This window comes from Pomacea canaliculata, linkage group LG7, assembly GCF_003073045.1.
Source record: "Pomacea canaliculata isolate SZHN2017 linkage group LG7, ASM307304v1, whole genome shotgun sequence".
Lineage (NCBI taxonomy): Eukaryota > Metazoa > Mollusca > Gastropoda > Architaenioglossa > Ampullariidae > Pomacea > Pomacea canaliculata.
Window position 1 is genome coordinate 22,449,919 of NC_037596.1, and position 27,805 is coordinate 22,477,723.

The 27,805-nt window shown below is 43.1% G+C and overlaps 1 protein-coding gene and 1 long non-coding RNA gene across 2 annotated transcripts; one reads left to right on the forward strand and one right to left on the reverse strand.

The window, feature by feature from the left end:
* Positions 1-654: 654 nt before the first annotated feature.
* LOC112567690 (sodium/potassium-transporting ATPase subunit alpha-like) lies at positions 655-14,220 on the reverse strand. Its single transcript, XM_025244436.1, is given in 19 exon segments — positions 655-3,097; positions 3,531-3,632; positions 3,742-3,872; positions 4,169-4,343; positions 5,151-5,376; positions 5,379-5,399; positions 5,572-5,673; positions 5,814-6,031; positions 6,402-6,714; positions 6,927-7,119; positions 7,570-7,702; positions 8,100-8,211; positions 8,360-8,558; positions 9,010-9,278; positions 9,543-9,795; positions 10,575-10,688; positions 10,816-11,019; positions 11,350-11,526; positions 13,879-14,220. Coding segments are annotated over 19 exon segments (3,087 nt in total). The 5' UTR covers positions 13,903-14,220; the 3' UTR covers positions 655-2,976.
* LOC112567691 lies at positions 14,125-27,186 on the forward strand. Its single transcript, XR_003099858.1, has 4 exons — positions 14,125-14,258; positions 22,053-22,184; positions 23,733-24,410; positions 26,016-27,186. It is a non-coding gene; the product is annotated as an uncharacterized LOC112567691 (long non-coding RNA).
* The last annotated feature ends 619 nt before the right edge of the window (positions 27,187-27,805 follow it).

Genomic DNA, 27,805 nt, shown 5'->3' on the forward strand with positions numbered 1-27,805 from the left:
CCCCAGGCACCCAGAAAGCCGCTGTGGCGATGACCCTTCCCCTCCCTTAGGCAATTAGGGTCAAGGCTGAATCTAGAGGTGAAGAAAAAGTGAAGGTCGACAATCGGAACTGTGGGAAGAATCGTCTGCTTGCTCAGTCATCCGTTTTCAAGCAACTAGCATCGAACCGAGATCGCAATAGTAATGCCACGTGCACTTTTTCTCCTTACTTTCGAATTACTTCCCAGGTCAGCTTTAGAGACGTAAGCTTTCCTGTAGATACTTTTCCAGTCCATTTGTGTGCATGCCTATTTATAGTTACTTCTCAGATAAGCCGTCTGCCAACTTGCATGATCTTCCAACAGTATAAACTGTAATAAAATGGCAAAAACAACCAAAAAACAGCTTGCAGCATTAGTCCTTTACTGGCCAATGGCCATGTATTGTTCTTGTGTGGTCTCATCAGACTATAAATAACAGACTGAGCAACAGTTTATTTGTGACTATGTCAAGCAGTCTTTGAACATTCACGCAGGAGGTTGACATTTCTAAATGTTATCATGTGACCTACAGATATTCAAAGAACAAGAATTTGAAGAAAAAGAATTGTTCCAGCAAGGCATAAATGGCTCATCCTTCCATCAACACTCTCAGTCACAGAGTCTCAACAGCAAGTAATTTGACCTAAACTTTATTTCATATGCAATGGGGAGATAAAAGATTTATTTCTATAAAAATTTGTCCATAAAATTGTATGCATGTATACAGCGTTAACATTCAGAACGTGTGATATGTGGACACTGTTCGTCTGCTGGCCCTCTGATCCATGTTACGTACAGTCTGGCCCACGGTCACAATTGCATAATGGTTCGAGGTGAACTGTTCCTGCATGTGTGGTGCAGGGTTCTAATGCTTGAACTACACACATAAGAACCATGGATGCAAAAGAACACCACTCTGCAAACTTCACTTACATATCGCTCTTCCATGTGCAAAATACGGTGGTCGAAATAAAAATCTATGCAAGGACTGTGGGCAGAAAGGTGACTGATGGGATCAAGATTTGCTAGAGCTCCACTAGGAAACTTTGAAGAAAAAAAAAAATCGCATGATCTGTACAAAATGCTTTTAAAACTAACAGTAAATATTTTCATCCGTATACAACACATCACTCCATCTGACAAGCGAATCCTTAGCCACCACTGGTGGCCTCAGTTTGCCAATTCCTTGGTCTAAAATGGCTGCCGAGGAATTTTCACAGCTTCCATTATGTGACCTGACAGGCCATACCGGATGGGAGGATCCTCAAATCACGGGTACAACCATTGTGGTTTTGGAGGGAAGGAGGATTTTATCACATGACCCCTGCTGACCTCCGCATTCTGCAGGAAGAAAGGCTTCAGGCGTGTTTAGCCAAAAGAGCAATAAAACAGCAGTCTGGCTTTGGGCAAAAACACCTCACCCAGATTCAGCTAGCATCAACTTTAACCTAAACACACCCTTTCCCAGAAGCTCAAATCTTACGAGCATTTTATCAGATCTCAACAAGCTTACAAACACAGCTTTTCTTTCCTATTACGCCCAAATTTACTAAGTGCGGAGAACTTCTGAAGACCGAGGCATCCCACAGAAAAGGTAAAAATTGCAATTTGTAAAAACTACTAAAATGGTGAATGTGGAAGTAAAGACATAGTGAAAGTGACCACTCCACTGATGGCTATCTTTGCTTGAAATGACTTGATCCCATGACAAAGGTAAAAACCGCATGCACTTTGTGGTACAAGCCTGCTTACACACCAAATAGTCAAAGGGAAAAAATAAATTTAGGTAACTGGAATGTGAGGCAGGAGTGAGTATCTTTCACCCAAGCCCAGATCTTTTACAGGCAGCTCAATTCTTTATATTTACTGGCTCTGAACAGTAGCGTGAAAGTAGGGAAGCATCACAAATGCAACCATCCCATCTGTCGCACTACTTTCACCTTTCTCCAACCACCCTGGTAATATGTGAAAAACAATAACCTGCATCCTGTGCAGTTCAATCTCCAATGAGAGGCGGTAAACATGTTAGGATGTGCTACAGGTTTGTGAAGATGCTAGCTATATAATGTTCTCAGGTCACAAAAAAATCCCAGATCAGTGCATATAATGTAATTGTTGATAACATAACTTGAGTACTGAAAATGTAACACCAGTGGCATCTCATTCACTTCTCACACAAACATACTTCTTGGTTCCAGGCTCACAACATAAGTAAACTAAAGAAGGGGAGAAAATGCAAAAAATGCTGAATGCTATTTGTACAGTGAATTCTTCACACAAGATCATGGTAACATTTTTTTGCAGTAATGTACACAAAACATCCTGAAACAGAATGTGAGAAACACTGCACGTGTTTTGTAATTTTCCACTTTTGTTCCTCTACAGCCTTGCAGTGGTGATCTGCAAGCTGGGAAGAAGATCATGCACACAATTCATTCTTTGTACTGAACTCTGCATTCACAAAGCTTTCGAGTCTTGATATTACATACAGATAAACGATTTGTCACTGAAATTCACAACAATATTAACATTCAACAGGAACTTAAAAAGGTTTCAAAAAAAAAAAAAAAGGAAAAAAAGTCTCCCAACTCTAAAAGGTAAGATCATTTAGAGTATGAACATACAACAACATAAACCAAAGTCACTTCAAATTTAGTTTCTAAAACAAAAATTGTACTTACCATCGTTAACTAATTTTCACCACATAGCTATGAAATGCAGTGTTTAAATGGTGACAACCATCCAAATCCGATGTTTCAAATGAATGCATTATGGTTTTTAAGCTGTTGCGTTCTTTTGAACCTTTGTAACGTTTTATGCAGATGTTCACAAGGAAACTTCTTAATTTAAAATAAACTGACAAACTAAATGTTGAAACAAATGATAATGCACCGATGCCTAGATGACAATATATGGCATGCGACGGATGACAAGCAGATCCAGATCTTAGCATGTGCTAGTAGTATGTTTCTCTTTCCACAAATCCACCTGGGCTTCGCCGCAGTATTAGTTTCCGGCATTCGTCGTACACAAAGATGGCCACGCTAAACGGCAGCGCTGTTAGCCACCATGTGAACCTGCAAATCCAACATAAGCCATTGAAAATTTCTGTGCATCTTGCAACATCTTATACATTACTACTTCCAAAGTAACTCATTTCAAGTTTATAAATTTCAACTAATGTAAATTAAATTATTTAATACAGCCCTCCTTCCTTTAAAGGGTCAAAAGTTGTTGAAGGGACCAGATAACCATAACATTTTTTTTTAAAACATTTGGGCCTTAAACTTATTTTAAATAATCAGTTTTGCAGAAAAAGTGCCAAATGTAGCACTATAATTGTCTTAAACAAGATAAATGTTTGATTTCAATCCTTTTCATATGAGTAAAGAATAACATAAGTGCATTAATCTGCATGCAACTGGTCAATGCATGCATTTCAAACAAGCAGGAAAATGTTGTAATATTTTATAGCACTACTGTGTCCATATTCTTGTTTTATGTACTGACCGCAGTGGGTACATGCGTAGACCCTTGTCTAGACCTGGGCAGTAGCATAGGAAGGCTGCGAGTGCAGTCTCAAAAAACAGGCCGAAGGTCAAGTGGTGGTTCCTGGGACAAAAATTTGTTAATTACACAAGTGTAAATAATTTATGAATGCTATTTTCACTGGTGCTAATAAGTACATGCACAGAAAATCATCACCGATTGGTTAACTCACTTCATGCCTTGCTGGAACAGGGACAGACGGCGTGTCTTGCAGATGATCAAGTCAGCCCACTGAACGATGACAATGGACACAAAGAATGCTGTATGGCAGGTGTACTCCAGCTTCTTCCTCTGGGCATATGTCTGTTGATATTGAGTATTTGATTACAGCAAAGCAATGCAAAGCCACTTCTATAGACCATATAAAGTGCTTCTAAAGTTATTGAACTGGGGTTTTACTACAGTCAATTCCAAACATTTTTGGTGCTACATTGGCATATAGAAGATACTGAAAAAAAAGACAAAATGTGGGAACTGTTTAGCTTTCAGGTATTCCACGAGGGCATTTAAAAAAAAAAAATCTAGGAATAACATAATCAAATAGACGAGTGTTCAACATTAGTATATTAGTTTACATTTATGCTAGTGGTCACACTTACCCACTCCTGGCCATAGGAATCCTCCAGGTCATTGACACCACGGGAATCCCACTGCATACGAATGCCCAGCAGACGCGTGTACCAGAACCCATTTTCCCCCATGATGACAAAGTAGGTGAAGAATCCTGCAGAAGCTTGCATCATGCCAATCTGTCCATATGCCATGGAGATCAGTCTGCAAAGATTATACAGCCATTTGTCAAGTGTTGAAGTTTCTACCAGTCTTAAGTGGTGGTGGTGGTGGGTAGCAAATATGTCTATAAATGATCAATGACATTTTATAGAATGCAACAAAGCTGAACTTTATTTTTATTCCTTGTTACTCCTCGAGGAGCATAGGGCCATAACACCACCTCGCAAGCGGACCCCGGTGTTGGGCAGGCCCTCTCAGTTGGGTCCATGTGGTTTCACATGTCCATTGCCTCACTTTCTACTGTGTTTGTCCCTCCCCAGGTTTCAGAACTATACAGTAGAACTGCCTTTACATTGGTGTTGAAGAATCGGGTCTTGCTGCGGAAGGATAATGCTCAGGAGTTCAGGGTGGAGCATAGGATGTTTAAAACATGCCTGGCCTTGTTGATGCCGCTTTTGATATTATCGTCCGCTCCACCATCCTCATTGACAATGCTCCACAGATACATAAAGAGGTCTTTTTCCAGGATGTTCTCTCATTGATGTTGGATTGGGAGTTCCTGCTTGTTGTTGATTCTCATCACTTTGGTCTTCTTTCTGTTGATCTTTAAGCCAGTCTTTTCTGCTTCCTCTGCGAACTTAGTTTGGTTTGTGCTTGTCGTTGCCAATGAGATAGGAGACTAATGTCATCTGCAAAGTCCAAGTCCTCTAGTTGTTTGGTGAAGGTCCACAGATACCTGTGTTGTCGTCTTGCGCATAATCAGGAAGATTGTTGGTGATAATATGCAAGAACTTAATTAGTTACATTGTTGTAGTGAGTTTCCCACCCTCAACATTCCAAGAAACTGACCTTTCATTCACCAATTTGTCCTTGGCAGGGTCACGTGGTTGGCGCTTCATGATGTCATTCTCAGCCTTTTCATAAGCCAGAGAGATGGCTGGCACCATGTCAGTTCCAAGGTCGATGCACAAGATGGTGATTGTACCCAGCGGCAGGGGAATATCGGCGAGAATGAAAAACAAAAAGGGCGAAATCTCTGGGATGTTGGATGTCAGTGTGTAGGCGATGGACTTTTCAGGTTGTCAAAGATCAAGCGCCCTGAAATGAAGATTTTGAGACATTGATATTTTCTGACCAGAATATACTGAAGAAATTTAGTACTAAATAGCTTGGTTAGCATTGCCATACATCTTGGCCCTTACAGCTTTAACAAAAACAGCTGCTTGAGTTCACGGTATTGTCCTGCAAATTCACCAAAAATATGTCTCACCTTCCTCAACACCAGTAACAATGGAGGCAAAGTTGTCATCCAACAGGATCATATCAGCCGCCTGTTTGCTGACGTCACTGCCAGCAATACCCATGGCAACACCTGCAGACACCATAGCACAAGGTGCTCATTATCTGTTGACTAAATTATCAGCAACCAAACTATCTCTGCTTATGAAATGTATGACAGTATTGTAGTCACTTTACAGGCATCGGCAACAGAGAAAAAACTGCTTTACTTACCAATGTCAGCCTTCTTGAGAGCAGGCGAGTCATTGACGCCATCACCTGTCACGGCTACAATTTGACCCTGACGCTGACAGCCCTCAACAATGATCAACTTCTGCTGGGGTGAAGTACGGGCAAACACAATCTCTGCATGATTGCGTAGGATTTCATCAATCTGTGCAGGGGTCATATCACGAAGGTCACCTCCATGGATGACTGCAGCTTTGGCTTCCCTGAATAAATTGAACAGCAGCTGACACTCACTCCAGTTTGCAAACAATACCTTAGACTAAAAGGCCACCAACTTTTTTTTTCAAGATCTCGAAACCATTTACTGCTTGCCTTTTTTTTTCAGTCTGCCTTGGCCTCATTTGAACAAGTGGTTAACTATTTTGCCCACAAACATTACACTATTTATTGTTCTAGCTGAAGTGGAGAGTTGAGGGTACATGAGATTGTAAATACAATGGAGTAAAGAAAAAAAAACCAATGCTACTTTTCAATGTTTGTGAAAGACAGCATGTGGAACATCTTGCTTTGTTAAGTCAATTAAGATTGACAGACTCCCTTTGCTCTACTTAATGCTTCTATTCTGAATCTCACCTGGGGTCAACCTCCTCTACTGGAATGCCCCGCTCAGTAGCAATATCCTCAACTGTGCGGCTGCCTTCAGAGATGATGCCCACACCCTTGGCGATTGCTTTGGCTGTGATAGGATGGTCGCCAGTGACCATGATGACCTTGATACCAGCACTGCGGCATTTGCCCACGGCATCTGGCACTGCAGCACGAGGTGGGTCAATCATGGACAGCAGGCCCACAAAGCGAAGACCAGTGAGAGGGAAGTTGGGTCCATCGGGATCAAACTCATAGCCTGGGGGGAACTCATCAATTGGTAGGTACATGTCACAGAAGCCTGCACATTAGAAAAACACAGAAAATCAGAGTAAATCTTTGCAAAGACATTTGGAAAGTCAAGTACATATATAGCATTAATTAATCAAGAAATTTAGTAACAATTTGTTTTTTATCTTAATATTTTAGTCAGGTTTCTAAAAAAATGCCTTATGAATACGCTGTTCTTGTTAGAAGTTAAGAAAATGGGTGACAACTATTATGACTACTCACCCAAAACACGTTCACCGAGCCCACCCAGTTCCAGGTAGGCAGAGTTGAAAGCCTCTCTAAAGTTGTCGTCAAGAGGTTGATCTTTGCCGTGAAGCAGTATGCTGGAGCAGCGATCCATGATGCGCTCAGGGGCACCCTTCATCACCAGCAGATAGCGAGGGTCATTGGGATCCTCAGTCTCATGAATGGACACCTGCAGAGTGAATTGTTTGTTAAAGACAACTGCAGTTCAGTCTCATCTTAATAGCTTTGTTGGGGAAAACAAAAATAGGCCAACAAATACCCTAAAAAGGTATGTAACTGCATGGATTAGAAAGTCTCGTATGATAAAAATCAATTTTGCAGTCTGAAATCAATCGGAACCACCATTTATTCCTACCTTCATCACAACAACAATGAAAAAAAAAAGGAATTTAATTTGATTTAATGCTGCCAAAAAAGTAAGAAAAATTTTTTTAATTATATGCCACTATATGCAAAGTAGCTGAAGGAAAATTCTTGAACTTAATGGTAAGGTTCTCTCACACAGAGCATCACAGTAAATTTACATGGTAAAATACAAAGAAAGCATTCCATTACATTAAGGCAAATGAAATGCTGTAACTATAGTAGCAAATGACTGGAAGAATTTCAAACAACTTACTTGATACTTGTTGGTTGAGTTGAAAGGAATTTCAGTGATTTTCTTATTGCGGCGACGGAACTCTGTGACATGCCCAATGGACAACTCCACACATTTAAGTAGGGCTGACTCGGAGGCATCACCATTGCATTCCCTGTTAAAATAATGCCGCACAGTGCATAATCCATTTATTTCCTTATCCAATGACTCAAATGCTGCTGCAGACATTTTTAACAGCCTTACTTTAGGTTTACGAAGAGCAAATAAGGTCTGGGTTTACCAATTAACTCATAATCTCCCCTTTTGATGAAGGCTTTTTAATCTCAAGACAAATTTTTATATTTTACATCAATTCCCTATCCACACTAGCTTCTAACTTATTTTTTGCGAGTCACCTTCAGGAAGGCACAAAGTGAGATGGTGGAAAAAAGCTGTCTTAAATTGTCATTTAACTTCTGTAAGGTTTCCATACTTAACATGCCTACAGAAATACAGCTTCAAAGTGATTCCTAAAAAGAAAAAATCCTCTTTTACCACCAGGTAGTCCTCACCTTTTCAGAATGGGTACATTGTCTTGGCCACCCTTGAACTCTGCACGGTTGCAAAGCATAGCTATGCGGGCCAGGGACATCCATGTTGGATCATTACGACCATAGGTAGCATCTGCACAGAATTCTCACTTGTTAATCTGTATGCTCAAACTATTTAGAACTTAACCTATAATTATGCAATGAATAAGCCAAAAATAAAATTTTAAGGAGGCCTCACATTTGCGTTTTCATTTCTCCCAAATTTCAAACCATTTACTCACTTGCTTGGTCATCACTAGTATCGGCCTCCACAATACGCCCATCGAACCACATGTGCGCTACTGTCATACGGTTCTGCGTCAGTGTGCCAGTCTTGTCGGAGCAGATGGTGGATGTTGAGCCAAGTGTCTCTACAGCCTCTAGATTCTTCACAAGGCAGTTCTTGCGAGCCATACGCTTAGCTGTCAATGTCAGGCACACCTGGTAACAGACCATAACCAATCTATAGGAAACAGCCTCAAAATACAAGGAAATTGGGTATGGAAACAAGCAAGTTCTTGCGGACTGCTCACATCTACCTTCAATTTGAATTTGCTCCTAAAAATGGTTTACTGTGTAACTGTATGCTGAATGATGTCATTTTGATATGCCCTGTATGTTATTTCATTCCCCAACCTCTTAACTATGTCAAGAACTCTTTGTCCAACATAAACAAGTTTTGCATCATTAAGTAACTGTTCAGTATTCCAGTTATGGTTCAAAAAGCAAAGAAGATAGCGTCTTTTGACCTCAGACTATCCCGACTGATGTTCCAATGTTTGGGTCAACACAAGCAGCACTTTAGTATGCTTGGCATGTTTTAGTGGTTTCCCTAGCTCCACATTACCCAACCAAAAATGTGAAATGCATGGTAATACCAATATAAACTTACAGTGACAGTAGCCAACAGCCCTTCTGGGACATTGGCAACAATGATACCGATAAGGAAGATGACTGCATCTAGCCAGAAATATCCCAAAATGAAAGCAATGATGAAAAAGGACACTCCGAGGAAAACGGCAACTCCTGTGATGATGTGGATGAAGTGTGCAATCTCCTTGGCAATTGGTGTGTCTCCAACCTCAAGACCAGATGCCAGGTTAGCAATGCGGCCCATGACTGTGTTATCTCCAGTTCTCACCACCACTCCACGGCAGGTACCTGAAAAAATTCTCTAAGTATTATGCAGAGCCTTTGGGGGAAATTTAAAGGACTAGTGCTATCAGTGATGACCTAAAATAATGATACACCTTACTACGAAATGCAGCTATTTGTTTATCCAGCAAGGTATGATGCACAATATTGCAAGTCTCGTTATTTTTCTGACATATTTTTGAGAATTAAAACCAAACTAATTCAAGGATGGCACAGTTTTGAGCCATATGTTTCAATACCCCTTACCCCATCTTTTAGCTTGAAACATACCTTCCACAGCGTTGGTTGAGAAGAATGCCAAATTGCGAGTCTCAAGAGGATTCTCATGAGTGAATTCAGCTGTGCGTGTCTGTGGTTCTGACTCTCCAGTCAGCGATGAGTTATCAACTTTGAATCCATGAGCAGAAATGACACGAATGTCAGCTGGCATACGGTCACCAAATTTGCATTCTATTACGTCCCCTAGAACCAGCTCTTCAGCCTTGACACTCAACTTCTGTCCACTGCGTACCACCACGGCAAACTGTCAAAAGAGCGCACAACAAAGATAAAAAAATCTCACTGGAAAGCAGCAGCCCACGCAAAATGTTGCTAAAAATAACTCACACAAAACTTGGCATAGCTAAAAAAATATATTAATGTCCATACAATCTTTATATACCCACACAAGACATCTTAACAAACTATTATATATACCCCAATATTGTGCTTAAAGGCATGAAAGACAACAGCAAATATTATATAATACTAAGGACATGTATTTATAGAATAATTTATTAGGTATGCATGTAAGGAAACCAGCAAAGCTAGTATTTTTTAATTTGCACAGTTCATTTCCTATGGAGAAGATTCTATCTCTCCCTTGCATAAATTTTAGGTAACAATGTGTATCAGTCTATATAAATAAAAAACATGGCTAGGGAACAACAGCTATACGTTCTTTTATATGCATGACCTCAATAAATATAGTCAGGCTAAATCGTTTTTCCTGATGCTGCAACTCAATTTAAGCGAACAATGGTGGGCTGTTGTGCAATTTAAAAAAATGAATGTTTCACATTTCCATACACTGAGCCAGTCACACCCTGTGCAGCATGATGAGTGCAGGTTAACTGGCTACTCAGTGCTCCTTCCTTTTATTCTATATCAAGCCTACAGTCCAATGCAGATATTTACAGAACATTTGATTTTTTTGGGGGGTCTTCTTGCGCAACTGTGTAGTCAATAGATAGGGAAAAAAGGGTCTTGATTATGTCGACAAATACTGTTCATAAAATAATTAAATAAATATCACAATCTTACCTGGGGAACCAAATTTTTGAAGGAGTCCATAATCCTAGATGACTTTGCCTCCTGATAATAGGAGAAGACACCAGTCACAACCACGACAGCTGTTAGCACAACACCCAAGTAAAGCTGCAATGGGAAATCAAATCAAATTGACTTTCATCCATATGCCCACCAGTAAAATAATTTGATTTTCTGCTTTCTTTCAGATATTAATTAAAGCCTGTAAAAGAGGAAGCCCTTCACAGAAACTTACATTGTCTCCCGGGGGATCTTCATATGCGGAGGCTTGGATGCCATAGGCAATAAAGCAAAGGATTGCACCAATCCACAGTAGAAGGGAGAACCCTCCAAACAGCTGCTTACAGAATTTGATCCACTCTGGTGTAGTCTTTGGTGGCGTCAGTTGGTTAGGACCATCACGCAACAATACTTCTCTGGCCTTTTCTGGGGACAAACCCTGAAAGCCAACATCATGACATTAGAAAAATGAAATAACTTCACATTAGACGCTTGCGGATTTTGTTTTTCAATGCTTTATTAAGCAGGTTATTTCACAAGGGCAAGAATCAAGCAATCCACGATTACCGTTTTCTTCTTTTCCGCATTCCAGCTCCCTCCCTCACTCAAAAACAAATTATTTCCTCCTCTTGAAAGATCTGTGCTATTTCTGACTTCGGATTCAACAAAATCCAAACCAAGCCCAACCTTTAAATCTGAGATGCTCTATACTTTTTGACATTTCAAAAATGAAATCCACGTTCTTCCACCAAAACAAAAAAGAACCTACTGAATTGGGATCAGTGCCCAGTCGCTCGTAAAGTTCTTCGATGGGGATTTTGTGTTCGTCCATCTCCAGCTCTTGCTTGAGCTCGTCCAAATCTTCCTTTCCCTTCTTCTTCTTCTTCTTTTTCTTGTCATCTCCAGGAGTAACAGCATAGCGGTAGCTTTCCTGCCGCTTGCCATCCTGTAACATAAGAACAATACATTTGTCGTTTGCATGCATTTATCAAACAAGTTTACTTATCATGTCCACAAATCATGATCATTGAAGTGGAAAAGTAAAAACAAAATTTCATAAAGTATATTCGTGCATACTATGTAAAAGGTTAATAACAGCTAAATTTCTAGTTGACAAATACTAAAGAGTGTACAAGAAAATCAAGTTAAGGATAACTCCTGTCTCATAAAATGAGAATTACAAAAATAAGGCATGCACGCCTACAAGCTGCAAATCAGGAAAGGAGAAATTTAATCCTATCCAAACCTGCGTAACTGACATCCTTGCACTAAAGGTCAATCAATTACATCTTGTCCGCAAGGTCAATTAAATTGTGTCAACATAAACCTGTACATTGCTGATGCTTACATAACGTTTAGCGAATATAAAGGGCATAAATGTTACTGACAACTGTGCTGAACAAACAAAGTCAAAAGCAGCTAAACCTTGCAAAAATATAAAATTGTTTTTTATTTTAATCGCAAGAAAAACCATTCAGATTAAAAGGAAAGGAACTTTTCTTGAACCCCCTATAGGATTATCTGTCAACTTTAGTTTCTCAAAGTCCTTACACTCAGCAGCAGAGTACAACTTCATTCTTGTTTGAAGCAATTTATCAAATCCTGGCCAAGTGCCAGCTTCAGTGACAATGTAACAGCTCAAAACTGCCCAGCAACATGTGGCACTTCACCATGCATCATTTGAGAAAGAATAGGAGCAATTTTACACACTTCTGAAGCCCACAGCCCCTTCAAGAGAATGTATTAGTTCTACTTTAACCTATTACAGTATCACAGAAATATCAGCAACATCCTATGTAACCTTTCGACCGTTTTGGCAGAAAATGTCAACGACCGATGTTAAAAAATCGCGTTCAAGGATTGGTGAAGCTATTTGAAAGTCTTGTGTCACAGTTTTAAACTTTACTTGAAGCCCTAAACTTTCCTTTATCTGTTGGAACCTTAAACCTTCTAAATTGTAATAGAACCATTTGACAAATGGCAGCTTTCCGTTCCAATACTCTACGACTATGCATTTGAGGACTTTTTAAAATAACTTGCACAATATCTGTACGTTATTTATCTAGCCTCCATGGCCTCACAATGATGTATGCTATGGAGGCTACCTTTTACAAGTTTATATTTCTAGACAAACCATGTTGTACTCAGGGAGCATGAAACTGTAAAGTGATAAGCTTCCACACTGTTAATACCTCACAAATATTCGTGCTTATACAGTTTTCCTAATGATGAAGAATCACTAGACTTGGTTAGTGCCATGAAAAAGATTTTGTAAGAGCTGAATCAAGCAAAACCTTTTCATGCCTCCTGACTCAAAACTGATTAACTTCTATTTCCAGTGGTCATTTATCAGTTTGACTATGCTGTCTGCAAACACTAAACTGGTCACAAATGAGCAGACACGAAAACTTCAGTTCTCTACTGTCTCAAGAAAAATGACAGTAAATTACCATCATTTAGCCAGTATGCTATCACAGGTATTTTTTTAATTTTTATGTTTAAATAACCGTCTCCATGCAACCTTCCTCACTAAGTGCTACTCTCCGAGTAGTCTACAATCCGGAAATCCTTTCTTAGGTCTAAACGATATTAGTTGAGTGATGATATGTGGCAACTATAATACTTTGGGTCAATCACAATTTCAAGACATTGTGTGTGTCACATATGTGACACAGCGTCACAGCTGTGGACGCTAGCCACCACCAACACCTAAGCTGAGGCTACATTTTGTTTACGAGATCCCTCGGCCTTGTAAGGCATATGTTATTGCTAGGTAAGTGAGCAGAGGTCACACGACAGGACAAATACATTAATTGGCGATCTTTTAAAAATAACTCAAACTTTTTGATATAATTCTTCGTTTTTTGAACTCGACAGACTCGTGTAAGTCAGGAAGGACTAAAGTGAAAAATAAAATTAAAAATTAAAGTTGAAACTGACTAGAAAAAGAATTAAGTCTGAATCACGATATAAAATTAATATTAATGAGTTCGACTGTGAGCAGTCGGATGTTACAGCAAAAAAAGCCTGGTTCATATCCCATTCTCAAAAAAATCTGAAATTTTTTTTGAAAAGATCTTAATCTCATCCATTGTGGCTGGCTGTGACAAGACGACGCCACCTCAATTGTCAGTTCCGTGTTCAACGCCATTTTGAAGGTGTGCACTCGAGCAATGCCCTTCACACGAAACACCCAGACCTGAATTTAATACGAGTTTTAAGCTGCGAAATTTATAAACAAAGAAAGTGAAAATATCCCCAGCTTCACTTTAAAAATGGTGAGGACAAGCCATCTTACCGATTTCGCTGCTTTTGAAGCCATTTTGAACTAGGCCACTCAACGGCGAGAGCTTTGTAGGTACAGCAACGCCGAGCACAGTAATCAAGTGACGTCACTCAAACACAATCAGTGGGATGTCGAAATAAAAGTCTACGAAAGCAAAAACGATAATATTTATCAAATCACAAGGCACATCCAACGAAGCAAACAAAATCTTGCAGCACAACTGTTCCAAGTCTCTCTCCCAAGCGGAGACTGGAAATCCTGCGTAAAGGACGTTCCGGGCACAGCCGAGTCACGTGATCAACTCCCCCTCCAGTTCGTCTCCCTTACACAATGGCGGGTGTCGGCCGGCTTCGTACGACCGCCGGTGTGTGTGAGTGTGGAGCCAACCGTAGGTAAATCGCGACTTTTATACAGACAGGAAGTGACATGGACGATTCATGTTCTGCGTGACCTTTCATTTGCATTTCCACTTCGTTTGCCTTGCGGCTAACCCTCGTCATTGCAACGACTTTGTACGTAACTGTCGTCTGCTGGGGATGAATGTCGATAAGGTAGTAGAGGGTGGAGTGGCTGGAGGGCGAGGGTTATGTAAGGAGTCTTGTGAGTTTGTGGTTGCGGCAAGTTTGAGAGTCGGTGACTGCCTTTGGTGCGTGACCCATGACCAGTGGAGGATTACTATCACTTGCCTCCGTCGTGGGTCTTGTGGACTGGCGAGGGCACGACAGTTCTATTTATAACTCCTTACAGCAATAATGTGTGAACCCGAGTTATTATCATGCGTGAACCTCAAAGCCAGCACAGTCTGACGGTTTATTCTGTAAATTTGTAGGATTGCTCACGACATTTGCTGAATTTAGAATTTCACAATACACTTCTAGCCGTTGACTGCACGACCTGCCCTTTGGTGGGATCTCGACAATATGTTGATTACAATCGTACAAAGGAAGAATTGTTTACCAACAGAGAGCCTATTTAATTGGGGAACAGAAGGTTAGCGGTGGTGTGACCCGTGGGCTTGGGGGGAGACGGAAAATTTTTCCTTTGAATGTGCGCAGTAGAAGTCACTGTAGTGACGTCACTGACGACACAGTTACAACGGTTCACCGCCCCCTCCAACCGACCCCCTGCCGTGCATGCAGCACTTTTCCCACTGTCCATGGGAGCTTTGTTGTCGGTGGTGGTGTTATAAGGTGTAAATACAAAGGTCAATAAATATATGACCTATTCCAGGTCGCGGTGCACTTTGGGAATGGTAACAATAGAAATAATTTTATACCTTCGTTACAGGGTTAGGTCTGTCTTGCACGTGATGATGTAACTGCACAACATGTCATGTTGTAGTGGACACAGTCCGACAATATTCTTAGCAGTGACCGTTAGGGTCATGTTGCATGAGTGATGGGAATCATAGGATCAAAGCTGCAGACGAGATATTCCCAGTTTACTGTGTTAAAATAAATCATTAACATTCATTGTCCTCTCTCTCTCCACGAGGAGGCTCCACCTTGTTTTTAGTCTGGCTTTGGCCTAGTTGCTTGTTGTTGGGTGTGAGGCTTGGGTTAGTTTGTGTTTCCGTATGTGCACGAATTATTGCATATGTTGCTGTTTGTGATTGCCATTGTTATTGGGGAAGGGGTGTGCATCATACGATTGTAACACATTTGATTGAGCCTTAACGGAAATACAGAAGTAGGGAATCGGAATACAGCCCTCGGCGTTCAGTCATCTTCAACAGACATACCGTCCCTGGGGTTGGTGGTGGTAGGGAATCGGAACACAGCCCTCGGCATTGAGTCACCATCTTCAACAAAGACTCGAACACACCTTCCCTGAGGTTGTTGTTGGTTGTGGTGGTGCAGGGGGGCGGTAGTAAATATCGGAAACTGTAAGAGTCCTGTAAGTGTACTTTGTCATGTGTTCCTATTGGCCCTTTGTTGGTTCGGGGCTAACCCTGTGGCTAGCGTTCCGCTTCGTGATTTTATTGTCCTTTGAACCTTGACCTCTTTGTCCACCGAAGCATTCCTGTTTGGACCAGCTTTCTTTTGACTTGGGATGTAGTTTCAACTCGACAAACTTAATGAAGCTTGGAGCGACCACTCCACCACCGAGACTGTTATTCCACGAAACAGAAGCACGTGATATTTGGACTTAAAGCTAATTTGTAAACTTTATCAAAATATGTTGCGATTAAAAAAACATTTTACCCAAATCGTGAAATAGAAGAAAGCACAATGTTTTACAAGATACGAAAGGCTTGAAATGTTTCAACTAAAGGCATGTAGCACCATTTCCGAACATCACGAGCTTCTCGATTATACAAAACTTTTAAATGTGGAAAAGCAGCAGTCCACCACCCTCTTCACTTTATTTTATAAAACACACTCGCCAAGTCGAGCTTAGGTCCCATTCAACAAGTTTACGCGCGCACGTGTGTCTGTGTGTGTGTTCGCTCGTTTGGGTATGTAATAGCAATCAAAGATATATGCGGGTATGTATGGGTTTTATTTCTAAGTTTGTATTGTGTAAGTGCGTACATCCGTGCGAGCAGGAGGGTAGGTATTTACGTATATATGCTATTTTTAAAACTCGTCGATAAAAATACCCAGCTGCATTCAAGAAATAATTGTTTGTGTTGTATGGAAGACCTCGTTCCCTCCCTCTCTTGCAGGTGCAAACATTCATTCATGTATGTGCCACCTTTGACACACACACACACAATAAACCAACTCGACTTACAACTAAAGAGAGAAATTCGTTAAAAGATTCCTACTTTGGGTACAACTACTATACAACTTTTGTATTGTTATTTACTCCCGACTGAAAGACTAACGGACTGACTACTCGGCAGACGAGAGCGAGGAGGAAGCATGATGTAGCTTTGGTGGGTACACGTGTCATTGTCCTCGGGTATCCAGAGCGGGGACTGGGGCGACGAGTGCGATGTGTCGGGTACACAGGCCACCACTAGCGAATGCACAGACATTTTATTTGTTTATCTTTAGCGATGTGATTCTCTCGACTGGCAATCTTTTGTCGCGATAGAGCATGCAAAAAAAATAAATAACCAATAAATAAATAAACGTTCTCACGGTAAAGGTGGTTGTACCCTGCCGCACAGTGACGATCGTTCTGTCTCCCTCCTACCCTACCTACCCCTTACACACTATCATCTCACCCTTTTCTCCGTGCAGTTCGGTTGGGTCAGACTTGGGGTGGCAAGAGCTCAGTGCAGGCGCCTCGCTCGTTCAAATCTGCACCGGGGTGAAAAAATACCCCCCCCACACACACACACAAGTAATCGAAATAACAGTGAGTGCATGTGGTTCACATGCAGCAGGTCTGTGTGCACAGCAGTTAATGTGCGAGGGGATGTGCAGGTACAGGTTGTGTGACCAAACTTTCTTATCCCACTGCCCTCCGTCCCCTGCTCGATCAAGGTCACCTAAAGTTCATTGCTTGAGGCTGGCCGCGAGGGCTTAGCATGACCTACCATACCTTCTACTTTTTCACAAAAATGACTGAACATTTTTTTTTTTGTCCATTGCACGGTGAAGAGACATTTTAAGAGTTTTAATGTTCATGTCAGTCTCGCGAACAGTTAAGCCCTTTGTTGTGGGGACATAAAGACTGGCATGGAGGCGCCTCAGTCTCGCCAATGTCATTGCAAGGACCTGACTGCATCGCCTTGCTCCTCCGCGGTCAACCCCGATTGAACTATTGGGTTTTTTTCCTCCTCTTTAAAAAAAAGCTGAAAGGTTTAGAGAGTCAGTTAATCGATGGTGCGATGAACTGTCGGTGTCTAACTCCCAGCTGGTGGGCAGCGGCCGGTCGGCTGACCTGTCGCCATGCTACATCCTCCGTAGTGTCGATCGGCTAGCTGCTAGTATGGGCTACCCTCCTTGATCTTCGTTCTCTCTCTCCCAATGACACATCACTGACAAAGCAGTGTGGCGAGAGCCCTACAACACAGCACATACTTGGAAGTAAATTTACACACGGGGTGTCGTTAAACATACACGCACGCACACACAACTCGGGTGTCACTACAGCGCATGAAGCAGTAAATAACGGCTATCTCTTCAACACTTGTTTCTGTAGATCTTAAATTCCGAAATCGGAGAGGTGTGTTCATGTTCATGTCGCCTGACTGTGAATAATAAATAGAGAATGACTAATTTCGCGCACCTGGGACAGCGGCAAGCTGAGGTCCTGTATTCAGCGTTGTTCTGAATGCAGGTGGTCGTATCCCGTTGTGCGACATTCAGCTTTAAATAAAATTGTTTTATTAAATAATATTATATTATAGTGATTCGTGTGCTGCATGTAAATTAGCAAAGGTGTTAAGGTCGTGTGCACTTTGTTTTCAGGGTTAGATGATTCGTAGAGGCTGCTACTGTTTGCGAGGTCCATTCCGATTCCCTTTGGTCGAGTGTTTAAAGTCTGTTTTCGGGAGTGGAGTATATGATGGAGGAACGGAGATCGAGTTCGCTGTAAAAATTTTCCCGTGGTCAGGGAGAAGGCATGGGGGTGGGGACAGCCGCCCCCTCATAAAAAATACTGTCGAGGCAGCCATCACTGACGGAAGCACTGTTCAGTGTAGACCTTCTCTAACAACGGACCAATGTACCAGGAATCAACCGCAATACTGAAACACGTGCACAGATTACATTGCTACGACTTCATTGATAACCACACACACATGCAAGAGAGGGCAACGTGTACCACGTGAACTGCACATGACCGACATCCGTGACAAGCGATAGCACGTGACGTCACGTGCATGTCGTGCGCTCAACTCAAGCTTCAGTCCTGAAAACGGTTTTCATGACAGGTGTTCACCTGCTTTCTCTCCGCGGATAGCAGTGGAACCCCAAGGGGGTAAAACAAACCACGAGTGACTCTCGCAATGGGGTGCAGCCACTCGGCTGATTATCAGACTTGCAGCGACCTCGTTGTCGGCGTTGGCCAGATGTCGGTAGCTTGGCAAAACTGTCGCCAAGTCAGTGACTGGGTTGACTGTTAGACATGTATACGCTAAAACTTCACATACAGACAGAGAGAGAGCAGTGGGTGGGGAGAGAAAGACCAAGACGATAGGTCATGAACTTCACGAATTTCTAAAATCGAACAGCGATGGAAAGTTGTTACGGGGCAGACGAGTGTACTCGAATGGAGTGCATTATGGCGAATGGGTTTAGGAACATTTCCAGACATTTTGTCCCTTTGCCAAAATCCCGCAGAATAAATACATTAAAAAAAAACTCGTGTTCGTGCATTTTCGCGGACACCCGCACGCACAAAGCACGTTGAGACAGATGGTCGGGAGCGGTCCGAAGGTTGGCGAGTGCGCACAGTGTCCGTGACGTACATCTCCCAACTATTTCTGGCTCCTCCATGTTTATCGGATCAGCTGCCCATCTGTTGGTACAACCTTTTCGTATCTATGTGTATGCTGTGGTAACAGATGCAAGGCAAATCTTGGAGGAGTAGTAGTATTATTCCTGCCCACATACCCTCCCCTCCATCAGCTGAGCTCACAAACATCAACAGCCTCAACTAGAGCGACTTAGCTAGGGCCAGCGCCTTCTTATCGGGTAGTTGAGTCGTTTCTATCCTAACCTTTAGCTTTTGTGAATGAAATCTGGATTTCATCTTGGCTTAGCCTCAAAATCCGCTGCATTTCACTTGCCGCTTGTTTCTACAACTCAATGATCTCCGCTCACACAAGATATTCTTTCTGTTCGTACCCATGTCCTGAGCTTACTCAAAGGACGAGAAACGGAGAGAAGAGGTCACAAGGTTGCAAAGTGATACCGCTTCCAGCTTCAGGCGCCCATTGACACAGAAGGAAAAAGCTGCAGTGGTAAATCACACAGGCCCACCCGCCCGTTAGTCTCGTGACGTCAGACGTGTTAATTGAATTAAGAGGCCACCCGGCGGTATCCAGGTCCGGAAACCTTTCCCTGATCTCACACAGCTCCACTGCAACCTGAGTCCACCTAGCATCTCACCTTCGATAACCTTTTGCTGCTTCACCCTCGGCTTGCACTCGATGTCAAGCTGGACTGGCTTTGTGTGGTGGTGTGGATCGCAGGCGATGGTGCTGGTGGCTTCCACTTGGGAGATTACTGGTTGGAGGATGCTTTGTTGAGCTCACGTTCACAACCGAACTCTGCCGTCATTTCTGTGTGGTGGTGGTGGTGGTGGTGGTGGTGATGGGGAAGACATTGAGCATATAATGTTTCTGTAGCCAGTTAGGAAATCATACCTTCCAAAACATTGTGTGCGTGGTTTTTGTTTTGTTTTTTTCGAGCGCGTGCGTGTAAAGATTCTGTTTACTTGGTTGTTGACACAGTGTTTATTCTTTATTTTGTACATAATTTGTCGTTACCCTACCCTACCTTAATTTTTTAATATGGTTACACAGCAAGGATTTGAATTACTTGGAGCGCCATCCACAAACACTTTAACTCAGCGCGGCCAGAGATGAATTACCAAACCACTCTAGTGACGTCACCAACCTTTCAAAATCAGACATGCTGAACCCCATCTCTGAGAAAAAAAAAGTTTTACTGTCCTCGAATGTTTATGATGGGGGGATAATGGTGGGGGGTGACCAGTGAAGTAGGACAGGAGACGAAACTAGTTATATCACCACCCTGGTGTCGCTAGGACAGAAAAACCATTTGAAAGCAACTGGAAAAATCTGGTTGACATGGCAGCTGCGTAGAAACTCCTGGGAAAGCGAAACTGGCGGCCGTTTACTCAGACATGCTCCATTGCTCAGCACCAGTTGTAGGCTGCTTTGACCGGCTCTTTCTAGTCCCTAGGTCGCCGAGTGTAGTCCGCCAGGTACAAGAGACTGACCCACCTTCTCTCCTCCTGCTCGGCTAACATCCCCTCCGTGTGGAAACCACCATATTCCACAGTTTGTGTCCCACATAGGTGCCTTGCACTTCAGGTCAAACTCGAGGCGAGACGATCAACGCTCAAGCACTCCAATTAAAATATTACCTTTTTTACTTTATTTCTTATTGTATTATTATAATATATTCTCCGATAGTCAATTTTGTTTTTCAACAAGATGCGTGCAAAGGTGTTTATTCACATTGCCCCGCAACCTTGACTATGAGAGCAAACAATCAAATTCTGTGCCATGTAACCAGTCATAAGTCATACAGTATTGGAATCGTTAATCGGGTGGTACAAATATTTTAGCTTTTTTTTCCCAGGTTTAACACTTCCTTCAGTGGGAGAGAAATTCGTGAATTTATTTGTTTATTTATTTTTTGGCGTGGAAAATAAAAGTGCCATTGCTGACAATGAGAATTTAGTATTTCGTAAACATAGCAGTATGTTGTATTTTATCCTGAGTTTCCATAGCATCACTCAAAACAAAACAAAAACAAAAAAAGAAAAACAAAAACAAAACAACAAAACCAAACAAACAAACAAAAAAAAAACAAAACAAAAAAACTAAAACAAACAAATGAAATTAGTTCAGTTTGTTTTTGGCTTGAGTAATGCCCTTTGATTTCTCTCCCTTGATGAGGTGCAGGAGGTCTTGTAGAAACTTTGCTGGATGACATAAAAAACAACAGCTCGCAGTCTTATCGCAGGCTGATGAAAGTGCAGCTGCACCAAGTGTAGTGATAAAACTTGTCTCCACGTGTCTCCAAGATAATTTCCTTGCCTCGGTCTTTACAATTCTTTGTGTTTTTAATGTCGAAGGGTGGGGAATGGGATCCGAACACATTGAGTCGAAACATGTCGCGAAAGGACTGACACACAGACAGACACAGAAAAAAGACAGTTGATTCCAGAGAACTTAGAAAGCTTTGATGTCTGTCTAAAACTTTCTGAAAAACAACCTTCGCCTGAAAAGCAAGTCTGTTTTTGGTGTGAGAAATACCAACGATGATTGGAAGAATCGACAAACACCAGAAGCAAAAACAAAATTCTCTTCAAATTCTTTTTGGGGGGAGGAGGGGAAGGGCGATGAAAGGGAGGTCGTAGCCTTATATTTTCCTTGTTATTTGCAGCCCTCAGGTCGTAGGTTAACCCGTGAATGTTTAGAATAACTTCTGTTTCTGTCTTCGTCCACAGAATGTTTTCTAAATCATTCATTCCTCATTCTGATACCTGTTTCTTTGGCTACAGCGACAAACCTGACATCCTGTGTTTAGACAGGTGAGAGCGGTGGAGCTGACGGCGGTGTCTGCTGCAGGTAACGATGCCCCCGGGCCGCGCTTCTGGCACCTGCAGCGACGGATGACGTCAGAGCGCGTGCGGTGGCGGCCGCGTTTCCAGACCAGCAGGTAGCGCTGTGTTTATCGATGCTTTCCGCTGTGCTACACTACATCCACCCCGGGTATGTTCCCCAACAACCACCATTCTCCACCATGGTCATTCTTTCCTGTCGTTTTGTCTTCCTGTTCAGGTTCTGTTTGCCCGACCTTTGACCGACATTTCTTCTTTTTTTCCGTTGACCTTTATCTCCATTTCTCCTTCGTGTATTCTTTCCCTGTTTGTCTCTCTTTCTAAACTCTGTAAATATTTATACACTGTGCTTGTCTCTCTCTCTCTGTGCGTGCCCGTGTACCCACCGCTGCCATTAGTCACTGTTGCCAGTACAGTCAGGTCTATGGTCGTGCGTTCAGGCCTCGCCTGCGGCACGCTGCTATTTCTTTGAACCTAACTTGTTTACAGGTTCGGTTCCTGGCTTTTTAAACAACACCACTGCCACCCACCCTCCCTTCTCGGCTGCCTTCATTCCCCTCCATTTCTGATGTTCAACCACCGTTTGGTGCTGACGTCCTCGGCCGTTTCACGGTTCGTCAGCACTGTCTCCTACATCTCATATAACGGCTTCACTCTCCGTGGTGGTTGTAAAATAAAAAACAAAAAACAAACAGAACCTGACACTGTCGCCGTTGTAACTGCATCGGCTTGGTGCCACTGAAGTGAACTCACGCGACATCACGTGACGCCTCGTGCACTTTCTTCTCATGTCGAGCACAGGTTCTGCTCTGAATGCTGTAATATAACAACACTTTGCAGAATCCGATAGTTTGGGTCACGTGATCATTATACGTCACTAGTCTCGACTGAATTTTTCTTTCCCTCGTACATCCGTGTTTGTTGGACACATGTGATGACATTTTCTTTCTATTCAATGTCGTGGGAGTGTGTCAGGCAACAGGTTCATGTGATCATCATCTATTTAAAAACAGATAAACAGGCCGAGATTGCAAACACAGGCATACAAACAACAGAGATAAACATAAGAAGGGAAGCGCTGATCAATAACTGTTCATAGATCAATTACCAATTATTGGTTACCTAGGACATTGGTGTCAAAACCTGAAGACGAACACACAGGCAGGTTCAATACCCGTCCAGCGCAGCAAACTGTTTGCAGGACCTAGAAACGGGTTACTGACTCTGTAATTACCACCAACATTATTTTATCTACATGTGCACAGGACACGGAGATAAATATGAACATTCCCAGCCCTCGATGTATGAGTTATTGTACTTGGTTTGAACCGGGATCTCGAAATGATAAATAAAAGTTCTTTTATGCACCATCGTGGCCAGGCCAATCCTCAAACGGAAATATGTGGCTTATAAACATCCTCAAACAAAGGAAGAAATGAAACGGTCAAATAACACAAGCTTTATATCTAACAATGCTACAGTAAGAAAACAAACACGTGTAGTCAGACAAAATAGCAGCAAACAAAATGTTAATGTACTTTTGTTCAAAACAATAAATTATCTTTATATCAAATTTGCTTCTCTTCCAAAATAGTCTGAACCTTGTGATCGGTTAAGCAGTTTGGCGTTTGTTTATTTTCTGCAAGTACATCTGTGGCCTCCTGTCCATGAGAACAAGGATGCTGGGTAGTTGACAGGAAAGTGCTTCCACCTGGCGGTGACATCACACTGGGTAAGGAAGAGGGAGGAAACCAGACTACCCCAAGGGCCGCCGGCTCTGCGAACAGTTGTCACATAATGAGTTTCCCAGTGAAAACAAGCAACTACATCACAGGGCACCCCGGGTACCGCATTTTGCCTGCTAGTTACACAAGAAAATTTGTGTTGCGTCACCTACCCCGTGTTCACTTGACTCTTTGACACTGCTCGGTACATGTGTAAAATGTTCGGACATTTTGTCTCATTGCCTACATAAGTAATCAGTCTCGAGCTACACCTGTGAACGAGGCTGTGGTTTCAGGTACAAGAATTGTGACGTCACTTCCTCCGCCTCTTGTCTGCGACGATTTTCAGCCACCTACCGGACAGACAGTGCAAGAACCAAACTTTCCCCAAAACCGGTTTGTGAAACAGATGGAAAGCAGGTTTGCCAAACCGTTTTCGGCTTGTCGTGTGTCGTTCCTCACGACGCGCCGCTAGGGAGAACATGCGGCACGTGCCTCGAGCTGTTTGCCCAATCGACTAGCGCCAACCTCCACGAGAACGCGCACGCGCGCTCGCGAGACTTCGGGCCAAGGGGTACCAAAAGGCAAATATTTGACAAGGTAATCGATCAACTCAGTGTCTTGCCTGCGGCTTTCAGACCCACCCCTCGCCCACTTTGCCTCTTTGCCCTACGCGAGGGATGTTGGGGTGGAGGGGCGGGTACTGGAGGCGCTAGGACTTGAAATTGCGGGGTAAGGACTCCCCACCCCTCTCCTCCCCACTCACCCCGTCTAGACTTCTGCCAGGCGAATCTGCTTTCGTCGTAGAGGCCAAGGAAAACTTTGGATGCCGCCAAAAGTCCTCGCCTCGTGTGTCCGACCGGCCCTGTGATGACGTCAGTGTGTGGCTGGCTGCTTTCAACCGTTATATTACCACATCCTCGTCCCTCCCGCCTGACCTTCGCCATCTCCGGACGCGGCCACCATCTAGTGCTTGAGTTATTTTTAGACAGGTCGTGAACGTAATGATTATACAAATGAGGTTTTGCTGTCCGCGGTTCAAATCTCGTCTCGGGCAGGCTGTTCTTTCTTCATGTGCCATCTGTTTACAGGGCTGGTGGCTTTACCGTAATGTATCTCCTTAGTTACTGGCTCGGTAAACAACACCAATTCTCCAAACCGCTACTTTTTCGTCTCCCCAGTTTTCTCATCTTCTTTCATTTTTATTCTTCCTGTATGCATTTTTTTTGTTTTTGGTCTCTCTTTTTGCTTTTCTTGCTCGCTTCCTTCTCTTCTTGTCTTTAGTCTATCTACCTGCTCCCCACCCCTAATTCCTCCTTCTCCTAATCATCATCATCATCATCATCATCATCATCATCATCATCATCGTCTCTTCTCCACCCGTCGTCGTTATCTTCTCCATTTCTCTCTCTCTCTCCATGCTCTACACCTCCCTCCTTCTGCAACTCTTACTGAAAGCTCTGATCGATTATCGATCCGGCAGATATGCAGCAGGCGGCGAGGTGAAAGCCCGAGCAAATACCAAAGTTTATGGGAGCCGCCAGGAGTCGGGGTAGCGGCTGCGGAACCATTCACCTTTACGTGCATCAGCACGTGCCTGCTGCCACTTCCGTGTCTCGTGGCAGCCCTGCATGCTATTTCTGGTTGCCTTTCTCTATTCCCCTGCCCCCCACCCGACGATCCCCCTCCCTCTCCCCGCTATTTCAGTTGGCCGACACACGCTTTACGACATTCCTCGCCCTGCCAGACCCACTGCCGGCAGGAGGCGGTGAGCGCCACTCATCCTGGAGCAGACCTCCGCGGCGATGTAGAAAATCGCTCAGTCCTGATCGATGACATTGCGCCGTGAGGTCCGTTGAGCCGACGTGGACGTAGTTCTACGTCCTTTGATCTGCCGGCCGATTTATTGCTGATGTTGGGTCATTTGTAGAGGGTTTATTGTCCACGTGGACAGTGCTGGCAATGATTTATTAATGAGGCTGAGTTGTAGATGATATTTAAATGATGTTGAGGTGTAGATGATTTATTAATGATGTTGAGTTGTAGAGGATTTATTAATGATGTTGAGGTGTAGATGATTTATTAATGATGTTGAGGTGTAGATGATTTATTAATGATGTTGAGCTGTAAGTCGATTTGTTTCGTCCCTCTCTATATCTAAGTACCGACTCACATTCAATTCAAGTGTTTTTTCCGATGATACAGGTAGAGAGAGGTAGAAAGAGAGACCACAACAGAGGGACTGGGTGCGCCAGGTAGCTTGTCACCACGTGGCTCGGGGTTCAGACCTCGTCTCGGGTCACTCAAGGTATTTGACACCTGTCCACAGGGCTGGGTGTCGGTTGAAGAAAGAGCATGACAGAGAGAGACAGAGAGGGAGGGGTTGAGAGAGATGAGTTCAGAGAGAGTGAAGAGCAGAATTATTCACCACAACCTTTCAACCTGTTGTTGTTCAACCTGTTAGCCACGCATGGACCAACAGCGCGGGCAAGAAGGCGCTTCACTGAACACACGGATGTGGTCACGGTCCCTGACGATGAACAGTCACAAGGAAATCTGCTGGCGGCCAACGGGGAGATGGAAGGATGAGGAAGGGAGGTCGAGGGCAGAGCCGCAAACGTGTGACGTCACAAACAGGCTTGTCACGTGATTAATCATCCCTGTGTACCGCGTCAGGGTTGACTGGGTCCGCTGGGCAAAGCCTACAGAGGGAGGCAAGCTGACAGGTTCCCATGCTTCAAACGAGGCTTGTACAAAGATAAGAATGACTTGCTCGTTACATAAGACCTCCGTGCATTATTGATGACCTGCGGCACTGGGCATTCCTAGACTTTACTTTTATTATCTGTTTTACTTTAAAGCTTTCGTTGTCTTTTTCTCTGATGACATGATAACCGATCTTTATCTCCCTGCCTGGGTTGTGATAGTTTGCGCCACACTCCAGGACCACCACCCTACCCCTCATTCCTCATACAAACCACCACCACCCCGTCCTTTCCCCCAAACGATAACCAAGTTGCTAGTTCTGCTCCTGGAGAAATCTTGTCATATGTGTGACTGTTAGGTGTCGATGTCAGATGGCAGTTGATTAAATCACTCGGTTATGCAAAGCCTTCACCAAGGATCGCTCCACATTTGATGACATGTCAAGACAAGGGTCGCTTGTAGACACTGGACAGGTCACACATGGATGCATTGGTACAACCATTCTGTCAAAGAGTTGTTGGTCTCCAAGAATGTTTTAACTAAATTTAATTCAGAGCGTTAACCGATGCAAATTGCCAGGTCAGTAAAAAGCTGTTAGTGACACAAGACATTGGTTGGACTACCTTGACTTTCTACCTGCTCAGGTATGCTGCAGGGTACACCACCCTCCTTGTTCCTATCTCTGTCCCCCCCCCCTTACCTGCGGTCTCCTTTTAGCGACTACTAGTTTTCCTACAAGCAGAACTATCTCTACTCCCACCACCACTACCACGCCCTCCATCACCACTACCACCACCACACATTCTCCAGATGCTTCCACACTCATCCACCCCCTGTCCTTTTTTCTTTTCCTGATGGTTGGATGGTAAACATACTGTCCACTGGACCGTACCAACGATGACGTCACTGCTGACCTTCACCTCGACCTCCAATACCTTGGTTGCTGAGTAAAATAAGAACTAGGGCGTGACCTAGGGTCATAGGTCAAAACTGACGTCACAGCCGCTCCGTGCGGTTCCTTTTCTTTTTCTTGCTAAATTTCATATTATTTTCCTCCTGCAATCAAAAAGGTCATCAGACATAATTCTCTTTTTTCTGTCCACACGTCAACCATTCTCCTGTCCACATCTTGGTGTAAACACCTTTCTTACCTGAGGATCAGACTTGTCGGCTTAGGATTAAAAAAAAAATAAATTACACTTGGTTCGCGGAATGAAGAGGAAACGCGTTTGAAAAAATAGAAAGAAAAAAACTATGTTTTGTCATCTCTGTCAGAATCATTCATTCAT